The 14,194-nt window shown below is 41.8% G+C and overlaps 1 protein-coding gene across 7 annotated transcripts in view; it reads left to right on the top strand.

Moving 5' to 3' along the window:
* LOC147685342 (uncharacterized) overlaps positions 1 to 14,194 on the top strand; it is an 873,295-nt gene that overhangs the window by 400,642 nt on the left and 458,459 nt on the right. For all 7 annotated transcript variants that reach the window (XM_086939630.1, XM_086939626.1, XM_086939627.1 and 4 more), the window contains one exon: positions 11,481 to 11,543. In XM_086939630.1, the coding sequence (XP_086795756.1) occupies positions 11,481 to 11,543 (63 nt within the window). The remainder of the gene's footprint in view (positions 1 to 11,480; positions 11,544 to 14,194) is intronic.

The following is a 14,194-nucleotide window of genomic DNA, read 5'->3' on the forward strand; positions in this document are numbered from 1 at the left end:
TAGTTTTTCATGGTCTTCCCTTGAATATATATGAGCCCCCACTTTATGCTCGATGCTGTTCATTTCCACTTCTAAACCCTTGATGGTATCCCTATATTTCCTTCTTCTATAGGAGGCTCTATTAGTAATACAGCCTCTCCAGGAGGCTTTCAGGGCATCCCAGACAATAGAAATGTTTGCAGAATTTAAGTTTGCCTCGAGAAAATGTTTGGTCTCTGTGTGGAGAAAGTTGATTTCATCTTCCTCTATAAGATAGTACGGTCAAAAGACCATGAGCTATGCAGATATTGCTGTGTGGGAATTAGACTAAAGAGAATTGCCGAATGATCAGAGAGGTGAGATGGCAAATATACAATGTCTTTGACTAAGTCTTTAAGACAGTAACTAAACAGAACATAATCTATTCTGGACTTATGTTTATAATTTAGGTTCTTAAAAGAGACCCCCAATTGATCCCCCGCCCGTTCCCTCCATATATCAGCTAGCCCTAGCTGTGTCATTGTTTTCAAAAGTAATTGCCTTGATTTTGAAAGGACTGAAGCTCTAGAGTTTGGTGACTTGTCTAGCTTGGGTTTTAGAACAATGTTAAAATCCCCAACCCAAATTATGGGGTCCGGGGGGTCAGTTAGGTGACAGCGAATGATGTCTAAATATGAGGGGTCGTCCTGTCTTGGACCATAATAGCCCACAAGGGAAAAAAACATGCCCCCTAAAGAAACTCATAATATAAGCCATCTCACGCCATGGTCTTCCCTACATTCAAGTATTTGGACCTTAGCTTGTTTTTTTAAATATAAACAGAAGCCCTCTAATATTCGCGGTTTGATCCGTACAATAAAAGGTGTCTACCCATCTCTGATTTTTTATTAGTTCTGTTGTCTCAGATTTAAGAAGGTGAGTTTCCTGGAGGATGATGACCTGAGACGTGGAGTCTCTCAGATATTGAAATATCCTGTCTCTTCTACCCTTCATGCGCAGACCATTGACATTCCAGGACAAATAGTGGAGCGAAGTCATGAGACCATATCCTTCACACCCACCACCACCAAAGGCAACTCACTGCAAAACCTTGAATCTAGTCCTGACCCGGCCCGAAAGAACTGCAAAGCTCCCTGATACAAATCCAGAGTACACTTGGAGATTGATTAATACTGATAGGGTACCGGCATATGAGGAATTTTTAGCATTTCACCCCTTTAACCCCCGTGCCCCCCCCCCCCCTGGGAAACCCATCCCTGATTACGCTGGCTAGATGTATGACCAGAGTTTACGTCCCCCAGCTATCCCCTCTACCCTTCCCTCTAAAATATGCAACTAGTTGCTAAGAAGAAGAAAAACATTGGGTACGGATTACCTCCTAGCTCACTTCTATCTAGGAAAATTAATTTGTACCCTTTATATTATTTTCTCTCTTCTTTTTCTTTTTTGTTTTATTCCTTTTTTCAATTTTGTTTTTTTCCCTCTTTTTATTTTTTAAATGTGTTTTTTAAGTGTATATTATTTTAAATTCATTTTATAGTGCGTTGTTATTATTTTTTTTTTTTGCACTTCCTTTTTTATTTTCCACTAGAAGATTTGGGAGGGAAAAAAATAACACCCCCATCCAACCTCTATTCAAGTCGGGCATCGTTCTCCCCCCGTGGAGCATCACTTAAGGATTCCAATAGATCGTCAGCCTCGTGTGAAGATCTAATGTTGCACATTTTATTATTGTACATAATTTTCAAAAAGGCGGGGAATCTCATTTGCGCACTAGCACCGAAAGATGTGAGTTTCTCCATTCTTTGGCCTAGTTCCCACTGCCGGTCAAGGGTAACTTTGGATAGATCTGAGCGTACCTCAAATGGAAATTCTGGACCCTTTAATGATTTGGCTTTCAAGGCCAGGTTCAAGATCTTTTCTTTTACTGTGTAAGTAAGAAAGTTAAATAAGATTTTCCTGGCTTTGGCCCTGCCAGGATTTCATCGAAAAGGGTCTCTATGCACCCTTTGAATGTATTTTTTCAGGAAATCGTCCGGCTCCTCCAGATTTAACGAGGCTTTTAATAGTGTTAACACAAAGGTCTTGATACCGCTCCCTTCCTTGCCCTCCGGAACTTTCAATAGGCGGAGATTATTCCTCCGTGAGTAGTTCTCGAGTGTCTCCACTCTCTCCCGCATGGCGTCTCCGTCTCTGCGTAGGGCTTGGATTTTCACTTCCGCAGACCCCAAATTTCCCTTAAGCTCCTCTACTGAGCCCTCCAAGGATTCAGTTCTTTTATTAAGTAGGTCAACTTTTTTCTCCAGCACCTCACAAGCTGCCCTTATCTCCAATTGATTATCTGCAGAAACCATAAAACCTTGTTTTATGTCTGCAGGCCCCGGCTAGACTCTCTGCCCCGCTTTAACCATGAACTTCTGGCCGAGAAGGCAGGGAAGACGCAGGAGGCCCTGACTTTACTGAAGGTAGAGAAGAAGAAGTAGGCCCTGAAGTTACTGAAGGTGGCACCTCCGCGTTAATAGAGTTTTCCTGACTTATTAAGTGACTGATTAAGGTATTGGCTGTCCCGGAAGATATTACTGAGACTTCCATCTGATCCATCTGTTTAGTCAAAGTAGTAAAAATATTGCAGGGTATTTCAAAGGGTGCTATAGGCGCTACAGGAGGGGTGTTGTAGACAGAAAAGGGTTTATGCAGGTTGATAGGGTCGATCGGGTTGATAGGGCCGATAGAAGTTGCTTGATTTTTAATATTCAAAATCTGAGGCTGCACCCTAAAAAAAGAGCGCAGAGAAGGGGTGATGCGTGCCGAGCTGTTTCTCACCGTCGCTTTCTGAGCTTTTCTGGGGACCTTTATTTCTGGCCTCCCTAACACCTCTCACCTTCGCTTGATGACCCTGCTCCAACACGGCCCCTTTCTACTGTGGAACGTCGGAAATAGAACCACCTAATGTAGAATCTATGCCCTAAGTGCTTACCCCCAGACAGTGCCCTGCAGCGTCTTCCATTGGAGCTTGAATACCCTGTGGGCCCTTACCCAGTTTAGCTTTCTTCCTAACCCCTTTCTTACTGGGGGCGTTATCTGGAGTGGAGGGGCCAGCCCCTGAAACCTCTGTTAATAGCGCAATGCGCTCCAACACCTGCGCCGAGGTGGTCCTGGATACTGATCCAGCGTACACACTGGTTCATCAGGCCACGCTACTCTTCTCTCTACTGGTCTTCCCTTGTACTCACTCCAGCTTCGGTCTTTGTTAGAAGGATGGCTTCACCAAAGAATAGCACACAGGGAGGGAGCACTCCCCCCCGCTCTAGGGCAGCAGTATCCAACACAGCCATGTATAAAATTAAGGCTCTTAGAGGTATGGAAGGCACACTCTATGCAAATCCATATTTAATAGTCGAGCAATTCTCAAAGACACGATTTTGTTACTCCCTGCTAAGGCCTGGTGTGACAATTCAATACCAATTGAGTTGCATAAGCTTTTTAAAGATATTATAATACCAGTACTGGTTGAAGTCATACAGGAAATAGGGGCCAGTGGAGTAGTGCTGTCATCTTGGCATATGACAAATATGGTATTTTTCTTTAAAAAAGGGCAAGCCACCTGAGAATGTAGTTCCTATCGCCCGATATTCATTAATACAGACACTAAAATCTTCGCCAGAGTATTGGCAAGCCGACTGGCACCTTTGATGCCAGGACTAGTCTCAAGACAACAGCACAGCTTTATTATGGGCAAGAACACTATAGCTCACACTAATACTGCAATTGTTATCCTTGATTTAGCAAGGAAAGCTGCATTAATCTCGGGATGAGATTGCTAGGCCGGCAACAACGACATCACCCCATCGCAAGACCTCTGCAACTCCCTCGCCTCCTACTTCCACAACAAGATCGCGGACATACACAACAGCTTCAGCACTCAACCGACGCACGCCACGACCGAACCACCGCCCCCCACCACCACCCTCCGCGCCTGGACTCCGATCAGCACCGAAGACACCGTCCGCATGATGAACTCCATCCACTCCGGATCTCCAACCGACCCCTGCCCTCACCACGTCTTCAACAAGGCAGACGCTGTCATCGCACCCCACCTGCGGGACATCATCAACACCTCCTTCGACACCGCCACCTTCCCGGAGAGCTGGAAACATGCCGAACTCAGCGCCCTACTCAAGAAACCTACAGCGGACCCCACCGAACTCAAGAATTACCGCCCCATCTCGCTCCTCCCGTTTCCAGCCAAAGTCATCGAGAAGACCGTCAACAAGCAGCTGGCCGCCTTCCTCGAGACGAACGGATCCCTCGACCCCTCACAGTCTGGCTTCCGAGCCAACCACAGCACCGAGACCGCCCTCATCGCTGCCACCGATGACATCCGAGCCCTGATGGACAAAGGAGAAACAGCGGCCCTCATCCTCCTAGACCTCTCCGCGGCCTTCAACACTGTCTGCCACCACACCCTAGTGCAGCGCCTCAGCAACGTCGGAATCCAGGAGAAGGCACTGGAATGGATCATCTCCTTCCTCGACGGAAGAACACAGAGAGTCCGACTACCACCGTACAAGTCAGAGGCCACCGAGCTACCTCAACAACCGCATCAACTTCTACGCTCCCAAACGCCATCTCCGATCAGCCAGTCAACAACAGGAGGAAGGTCCTTCTCCTTCCTGGCCGCCAAGACCTGGAACTCCCTCCCGACTGACCTGCGCCTGACCCAAGACCACCTCTCCTTCAGGAAGAAGCTCAAGACCTGGCTGTTCGAGCAGTAGCAGCACCCCCACCCCCCCCCCCCCAAGCGCCTTGAGACCCTCCGGGTAAGTAGTGCGCTCTATAAATGTCTTGATTGATTGATTGATTGCTAGATGCCGAAAAGGCGGTTGACCGTGCGGTTTGGGGGTGTCTATGGGCAACATTGTCATCATTTGGGTTGGGTGAATGAGATAGCATGTGGATATTGACCTTATACACTAAACCACAGGCCAAACTGCTTTATGCTTGCATAAAATCTATTCCATTTAGGATACATTGGGGTACTTGTCAGGGATTCCCCGTTTCACCGTTTTTATTTGCGGCATAGATTGAACCTTTTCATATGTGCATTACACAAAAATACAAAAATACTACCTCTGCGATCGGGATCCTCTGAGTTCAAGGTGACCACTTAAGCAGATGATATAGCTGTCTTTACACCCAATCCTGTTGCATCTGTTGATCTTATCAAACGCAAAGCAGATATATTTGCTTCCTTTTCGGGATATAAGCTAAACTCTAATAAGACATAAGTACTTCTTAACTTTAAATTGGATAGGCAAATTATGGGGGAGTGTTCAATTGTTAATTATTTGGGGGATCCGTATTTCCCCGCAGATTGAAGAAATACTAAAACTGAATTATGAATTTTTTATTCAATCCGTAAATAAAAAGCTGAGAAGTTGGCAGAAACTACCAATTAGCATCATTGGGAGATGTAATGTCAAAAAAATAAAATTCCCAATTTTTTAAAATTTATTTCACTCTATTCCTTTACGAATTCCTAATTCTTTCTTTAAGAACCTAGAAGATGTGATAAATGATTTTATTTAGGGATACAAACAAGCATGTCGTTCAATAAAATGTACTAAGCTTCCATATAATCATGGGGGGGCTACACCTTCCGGATTTTAAATTATATGATTGGGCAGCATTTACTGGTCGCTTGCGCAGCCTCCTTTCGACTGAGAGTCCAGGATTTTAGCCACAGCCTTGCTTTTGGGCACAACAGCATCCGGTTTCTCTAGGACCAATGACCCGAACTACTTTAAGAGAGGCCGCTTTGAGAATTTTAGAGATATAGTCTACATTTGGAGGGAAATGTTACCTAAATATTCTTTATATGACATTATTTCATGACAACTTCCCCTTTGGGGCAACCCGGTCCTCCCAGAGATATTATATGATAGTGATAAGCTGGGCTAGCCACGGGGTGGATCAATTGGGACATCTTAATGACCACAACGGCTTTCGAACATTTCAAAGCTTACAAGCTTCCTTCTCACTCCCACATCAGCTATTTTTCAAATATTTGCAGCTTAGGGACTACGTTTTGAGACGACAAGGGGAAAAGACAGCAGAGATATCTGATATAATGGTGTGCTTGCATAATACACTTTGGAAATCAGTAATTAGCAATGTATCCTAGCGCCTCGGCCACTTCAGAGATGACGGATGTGTGAAGCTGGTGACAAAATGGAGTAAGGCATTGGGGGAAGATAACACTCCTATAGATGTAGTAATGCATTAGCAACACTGAATGAATCTCTTAATTCAATCAATTTAAAGCTGAACCAATTCCAGACAATATGTATGCTATACTATACTTTAGAAAAGATAGCTAGCTGGAGACAGAAAGAGGGAAGGTATGTGAGCAATCGGGGTAAATGCCCAAAGTGCGGCCTGATCGCTGCAAACATTGTACATATGTTTGTCACCTGCTCAAAGCTAGGGGTTATTTTGGAAGGAAATCAGGCATATCTGTAAGGACTGCCTTGGGCTGGATTATTCCTTGACTATTTAAGAGATCATGTTGGGATATAAAGCAGAAACCTGCTCTTCACGGAGATCTCTTTTCTCCATCATTTTGGTCGCTGCACAACTTGCTATTGCAGGGGCATTGATATCCAAGAGACCCCTTAGGGCTGTGGAATGGTGGGCTACCTCAATGGAAGTTTACAAAAGAGAGAAGGGTCTGGCTAGAACAAAAGGATTATGTTCAATGATGAAATGTAACTCTATTTTGTTGTAGATTTATACATGATTACTTGAATGTTGCATGATTTGCCTTGCATTTATGTACTCACTTATTTATCAACTGTTTCCCTTGTAATTCTTTGTCTGACATGTCAATAACAGCTACTAACCTTTGTTAGGTTTACTTACTTAATAAATTCATTAGAACTTTGGCTATGAAATGGCAACTTGTGATGGAAATGCTATATTGTAACCACTGTATGCTTGATGAATGCTCCTTTTGTCATTAATAAAAACAATTTTAAAAAAGAAGAGAAGAAGGGCAGAATATTAGAGTGGTCAGCCAGAGAGAGAGAGAGCCAGTAAAAGTTTTATATCAGCATTTAATGATTTGGATTTAAGGACTATGACTCATGATCAAGAAATCATCTCTCATTTTTTGAGGTGTTATATGTCTATTCAAGACAAAGATCATCCCTCATTTAAAGGTCACTGAAATTCTTTCTTATGTCATCTTCTTCTACTGACACATTCTCACAAGGATATGCTTTACTTTCTAAGCTTATACTAAAGGAAGAAGTGAAAGCTGCAATATTTTATTTGGACAGTTAAAAGCTTTGGAGGATGCTGGTTTCAATAATCTATACTACTATTATAAAGAGAGAGCTGACCCTTTGAGGCATGTAATCTCAAGAAGTACAGCACCAATCAGAACACCCAATACAGCATTGTAAAGGGGAGTTGCAGCAGATGGACATAGGCTACCTTAGAGGTAAAGTAGTTCCTTGTGGGCGTTGGCGTTCTGCTGTCAGCGATGGGCATGTCAAAGTAGCGATGGGTGTCTCAAACTACACTTTGTGGGCGTCACCATTGTCAGAGGGGCCTGGCCCAAAACTAAAAACGATAATAAAATATGCATGCACATTCACGCTTCATTACTGATACTGATAACAATCATAGTACTTGCCGCGCTAACTAAAACAAAGCTTTACTCATTTGTGAGCCTCAGCGTTGGCAGAGGGGGTTGGCATCAAAAAAAGGGGTGCGCATTCAAAAGCGCACTATTCACTCGGCGCAATATTCACGCCTTTGTGGGTGTCGCCGTTGTCAGAGGGGCCGGGGAAGGCATAAAGAAAGGGGCGCAGCTTTCACAAGCGCGAAATTCACTTGGAGCCACATTCACGCCTTTGTGGGCGTCAACGTTGTCAGAGGGGCCTGTCCCAAAGCTATAAACAATAAATAAATGGCCGCCGATTTCACTGTGCAAGCCCATTCACTCTCCATTACTCATAACACTCACAGTACTTGTGGCCTGAACAAAAACAAAGCTTCACTCATTTGTGAGCCTCGGCGTTGTCACAGGGGGCAGGTTTAAAGAAAGGGGCGCGGCTTTCACAAGCGCACAATCACGCACAATCACGCTCCATTACTCATAACACTCACAGTACTTCTGGCGATAAGTAAAACAAACCTTTCGTAATTTGTCACCTCGCCCGTTGTCAGAGGGGGCTGCCCTAAAAAAAGGGGCGCAGCTTTGTCAAGCGGGGAATGTTGTATTCCTTGAAATCTTACAATAATTTCGAATTTAATATTACAAACATTGCACACATTACATTTCATCCCCGGACAAAGTCGGGACGGGCTGCTAGTAGGTTTTATAAATTAGTTTCTGGTAGAGCTACTTGTCACTGTAACTAATGCCCACATGCATCAAAGTAAATTGCTTTTGCAAACGGTGCGAATCGCAATTCTCGTCCGTTTGTGAATGCAATTGACAAAATTGGGATGCATCATGTGTTTCGCAATTTTAGAAATCGCAATCACATTGCGATTTCTAAAATTGCGATTGCATTTAAGAAATCGCAATTTCAGATTTCTTAAATGCAATGCATTAACATTTTAAATTTGCAAATTCGCAAATAGGGAGAGTTAAATTACCATGAAGTTCACCTTCATGGTAATTTGTGAGATTTTTGAAAGTTTCATTTTACACTCACACATGCCCTTGGGGCATGTGTGTGTGAAAAATGCTCTTAAAGTTATATTTCAGGGGTGTAGGGGGGAGTCCTTTGAACCCCACCCTGCACCATTGAAATTGCATTTTCAATTTGCGATTCGCAAATTGCTAATCGCAAATTGAAAATGACTTCCTTCATTCCTATGGGCCTCTAGGCCCATAGGAATCAATGGGAAGGGATTCCTTAATTGTGATTCGCAAACTGTGAATTGCAATTAAGGAAATGTAAGAAATCGCCAAAAAAAATGCGATTTCTTGGTGCATAGCGGTTTGCGATTTCTTAATTGCGATTCCTTAATTTTCGCAATTAAGAAATCGCAAACGGCAACAATGATGCATGTGGCTGTAAATTCATTAGTCACATTATCAAAGGAGGATACATGCACCCCTCCTTTGTTAACAGTGGTATTATAAGTTTTCCAAAACCCCTCAAGGACTTTCTAGAGCTCTTGTGCTATATAGCCCTATATCTCTGAAATTCTGATAATTTAATTCTGGCCTAAGTCATTAATAATCATTTGTTACAAGCAGCCTCACATTAATAAGTATAGAGTTAATAGTTATATCAATATGTATTTCTTCGCTGAAGCTTTTGATTACTTCATACTTCATAACACCCCTGCTGCCATTACTTTGCATGTAGATGAGGCTTATGACCTGGTGAGCTGTAATATCTATATCTAATACCTATGGCCTACAAATTTCCTTTTCAGCTTACCAGCTTGATAGACCCTCTATATATCATGGCTGTTGCATTGATTGTCTTGCACCTAAACATATTATCTGCATGGATGTCCTATTGCTCATGTTCTTTTTGTGCTTTTTATTGAACCTCTGGCAATGTATATACATTCTCTCACATCAATCTGTGCCCCGCTCACAGCCTTTCTAGTTATAAAACTTTATGCAGATGATATTGTCTTATATCTAGCTGCATAACAGGGCAACATTAGATCGGCCTTGTCTGCCATCAAGCGAGAAACTAAAATGGGTTACTATTAAGTCAATGGGGCTAAAACAGAAATACTGTTTAATGCTTCTAGTGACGTTTTACTGACATAATTATGCAATCATCATAACCTCTGTTCTAAACTGTAGTTTGGGCTTTATTTTTCTGAAGATCCGAGATAGCACCTCCAATAATAACGATTAGAAGTTTGCTTTTTTCATTGTCTAGAATTGGCCTCATTTCTTTAATTAAAAAGTTTTTTCTACCATTATTTTGGTGGTTTTTATGAGCTGTCTGTGTTTTTTTTCCAGTGCATTTTGTGATCAAATCAATGGCGTATTTCTGAAATTTTATTTGGGCTAATAAAAAACAGAGAATTGTCATCAAAATAAGAAACTTTCTAAAGAATGGTCAGATTTGCCCTACCTATCTTTATTTGAATTTATTGGCTTTAGTGGCAATCCAAAGTAGATGGTTCATGATTTAAACAGATAACTAGGACAAATATATAGTACTATGTATATTAAGAAAAGATATTGATGTAAGTAATTTATCTTGATTTATTCAGTAACGAGAGTCATTGAAAAAGGTCATTATAAGATTCTCATCCTTAGTAAGAAAAAAATCTGGCCTCACAAATGCTTCAAAGTCCTAACAATCTCACTGAAACTCCAATATGGGAATTACATTGATCCTTCGTGGTAGCCACTTCCTAATGGATTCAACTCTGGCCTCCATTGTGCATTGTGAATATAGGTGAGCTTCTTGGCCAAGATTCCTTCAAGGACATCTCCATTTTCCACCAATCTGATTCTTTCAAAGAAGGTCAGCTACATTTTTCATATTTTCAATTAATTTACATGGTTAAACAACTCTCTGTATCTCAAATTATACAGACAACAGAAGTAGTTAACCCATTTTATATATATATAAGTAGTAAATCTTTGAACTGATTATTGCTAAAAGAAATGATCTGTCCTTGTTTCTAAATTTCCCATATGCAGACTAAATTGCTAAATCCATCCAGGATACCCCTAAATAATGAAGATCAGTTTAAAATTAATAATCTGTTTCATATTTCACAATGCATTTGTAATTATCTTCATATGCCATTCTTTAGCAAATAGAATCTGTGGTATACCCCTCATAAACGTAAAACATCCTCCTATCTATTTTCTCCTGCTGCCCACAATGTTATCTTAGTTCCAGGGGTTGGAAGAATGTGTTCTTTGAATTTCCTAACCTGGTCAATTTTGAGAAGATGCTTTTTTACTTTAAGCTTGAAATTTGGAGTTTAGTTGACATCTTTTCCTAAAGCAATTTATCTTGATTTATTTGAAAATAAAGATTTGTTAACAAAGTATGGCCAAATCATGTTATATGGCACTTATTGTAGCTCAGAGATGGGTCATTTTTCATTAGGAAAGCTATTTTGAGAGTGGATATACATTTCTTTATGTCTTTGCATGCATTATAAATGATTTCCAGTTATATATCATTTTCAATTTTCTTATCAGATTTTGACTGTATATAATTTCTTTACTTTTTATGTGTTTTATTCATTTTTACAATAAAAACATAAACCATGAATAATGCTCATCCAGTTCTGCACTTCATTAATTGTCAGTGTAGAATGAAACCTTAATATAAATTCCACTGAGCTTTTTTCAATGGTCTAACTTCCATTTAATCCAAAAGATTGTTTGCATAATAATTAATTAATCGTCTCAGAAAATGTTCTTGTTATTTACAAATGTCACTCATACCTCTTAATTTAACTGTATTTTTCCTTCATTTATGCAGGATATGCTCCCCAACCACAACCTCCCCCTTTCCAGCCTCCTCCACCAGGAATGCCACAACCAGGTAACCTAAAAAATGGTTACGTTCATTTTCAAAATACGTAATGGATTGATAAATGAATGCAGCACTGTTAACCTCAATACAGGAGTCTTTGGGGCTCCAAATGCAGATAACTGTTCCTAGAAATTACAAGGCCACTGTAATTTTTGTTTGCATTACTAATTCACTTGCCCCATAGGAATGGACAACGGTGGTTCATTATCAAATTATTACATGCCTTTTTTGCAGTACCAAGCAGTTTTATTTCCACATGCATTTCACCAGGTTTTTATCTGTGGAATGTTCAAAGATCTAACTCCCCTCATAGTGGTGAATCAGGATTTCCCTGATTATCATAGTGTCATGTGGTTCCTAAGTCTGGGAGAGATGAGTGCTTCTAAACCTTTCATCCATAAGCTTTCACCAATAATATTTCATCCATTACATTTCACCTCTGATCTTCTAGCTCTGACATATGTACAAGTGGTGTTGATTGGAATAGTGTACCGTTGTGTGATGTAGAGTGGAGTGGCCTATATTGAACTGACATAGAGTGGAGTGCATAGAGTACAATTACGTAGAGTTGAGTTGCCTACAATGTAGTTGTGTATAGTTCAGTGGCGTAGAGTGAAGTGGGGTAGAGTGGAATAGCATACATTAGAGTTTTGTTGAGTGGAATGGCGTACAGTACAATAGCATACAGAGGAGTGGCAAAAAGTGGATAGACATAGAGTGGAGTGTACTAGAGTGTAATATTGTACACAGTGCTGCAGTCGAGGGATTGGAGTAGAGTGCAGTAGTGTACAGTAGAGTGAGGTACAGTGTAGTGGCATACCATAGACCAGCCAGAGTGGAGTGGCGTAGAGTGGAGTGACATAGATTGAAGTGGCATAGAGTAGAAAAGCGTACAGTGGAGTGGGCTTAGAATGGAGTGGATTAGAGTGGAGTGATGTTGAGTGCAATAGCGTAGATTGGAGTGGAGAGAGTGGAGTTGTGTACAGTGGAATAGCATAGAGTGGAGTAGCACACGGTAGAGAGGCGCACAGTGGAAATGACGTAGACTAGGGTATCATCGAGTGGTGTGGGATAGAGTGGAGAGCAGTAGAGTGGCATGAGGTGGGGTAGAGTGGTGTGAGATAGAGCAGAGTGGTGTAGAGGGGAGTGGAGTAGAGTAGAATAGAATTGAGTGGAGTCTCATACAGTGGAGATGCAAACAATAGAATAGTGTAGACTGGATTAGTGTAGAGTGTAGTGGCATAGAATAGAGTGTAGTAGAGTGGACTGTGGGACAGTGGAATAGCGTAAAGTGGAGTGGCATAAAGTGGAGGGGCATAGAGCTGCGTGGTGTAGAGTGGAATAGCACAGAGTGGAGTGGTGTAGAGTGGAGTGGCGTACAGAAGAGTGGGGTAGAGTGGAGGGTTTTAGAGTGGAATATTGTGCAGTGTTGTAGAGTAGACTTGAGTTGGCTAGAGTGCAGTGAGGTAGACTGTAGTGATGTACAGTGTAATAGCTTACTGTGGAGTGGCATAGAGTGATGTGCTGTAGAATGGTGTGGCATACAGTGGAGTAGAGTACAATGAAGTGGTGTAGAGTGGACTAACGTTGAGTTCTACTGGCATACAGTGTAGTAACGTAGAGTGGAGTGGTATATAGTGGAATAGTGGAATGCAGATTGGAGCAGAGTGTAGTGTTGTAAAGTGGAATAGCGTTGACTGTAATAGTATAGAATGAAATGGCATAGAGTGAAGTGGCTGAGATGAAGACTCAGAATAAAGTTGTGTACAGTGTAATAGCATACAGTAGATTGCTGTAACGTGGAGGGGTGCATGGAGTGCATAGAGTGGAATGGTGTAGGGTAGAGTTGCTCACAGTGGAATAACGTATAGTGAAGTGATGTACACTGAATTGGCTTAGAGTGCAGTGATATATAATTGAATAGAGTAGAGTGTAGTGTCATAGAGTGTAGTGGCATGCAGTGGAATATGGTACAGTGTTAAGTGGTATGAAGTGGAGCGGCGTAGAGTGGAGTAACGTTAAGTGAAATAGCATAAATACGAGTGAGGGACAGGGGAAAACCGCACAGTGGACTTACATAGAGGGGAGTAGTGTAGACTGGAGTGGCATAAAGTAGTATTGTGTACCCTAAAGTAGAGTACACTAGAATGACACAGAGTGGAGTGGTGTAGTTTGGAATAGCATACAGTGAAGTGGTGTAGAATGGAATGGCGAACAGCAGAATGGCATAAAGTGGAGTGGGGTGCATAGGAGTATCATACAGTGGATTAGAATACAGTCTAGTAGCTTACAGTGTACTGTGGTATAGTGGATTGGCACAGAGTTGAATAACTCAGAGTTGAGTAGCATAAAAAGTAGTTGCGAACAGTGGAATAGTGTATAGTGCAGTGAGGTAGAGTGGAGTGGCGTAGAGTAGAATAGCATGCAGTAGAGTGGTAAAGAATGGAGTGGAGTAAAGTGAAATAGTGTATAATTGAGTGGTGTAGAGTAAACTAGCTTACAGTGGAGTGGAACAGAGTGTAGCGGAGTGGCGTACAGTGGAGTGGCGTGGCAAAGAGTGGAATAGCGTAGAGTGGACTGTTGTATAGTGGAGGTGCGTGCAATAGAATAGTCTAGACTGGACTGGCGTTCATTGCCATAGCATACAGTGGAGTGGTGTA

Source organism: Lissotriton vulgaris, chromosome 10 (assembly GCF_964263255.1).
Source record: "Lissotriton vulgaris chromosome 10, aLisVul1.2, whole genome shotgun sequence".
Classification (NCBI taxonomy): Eukaryota; Metazoa; Chordata; class Amphibia; order Caudata; family Salamandridae; genus Lissotriton; species Lissotriton vulgaris.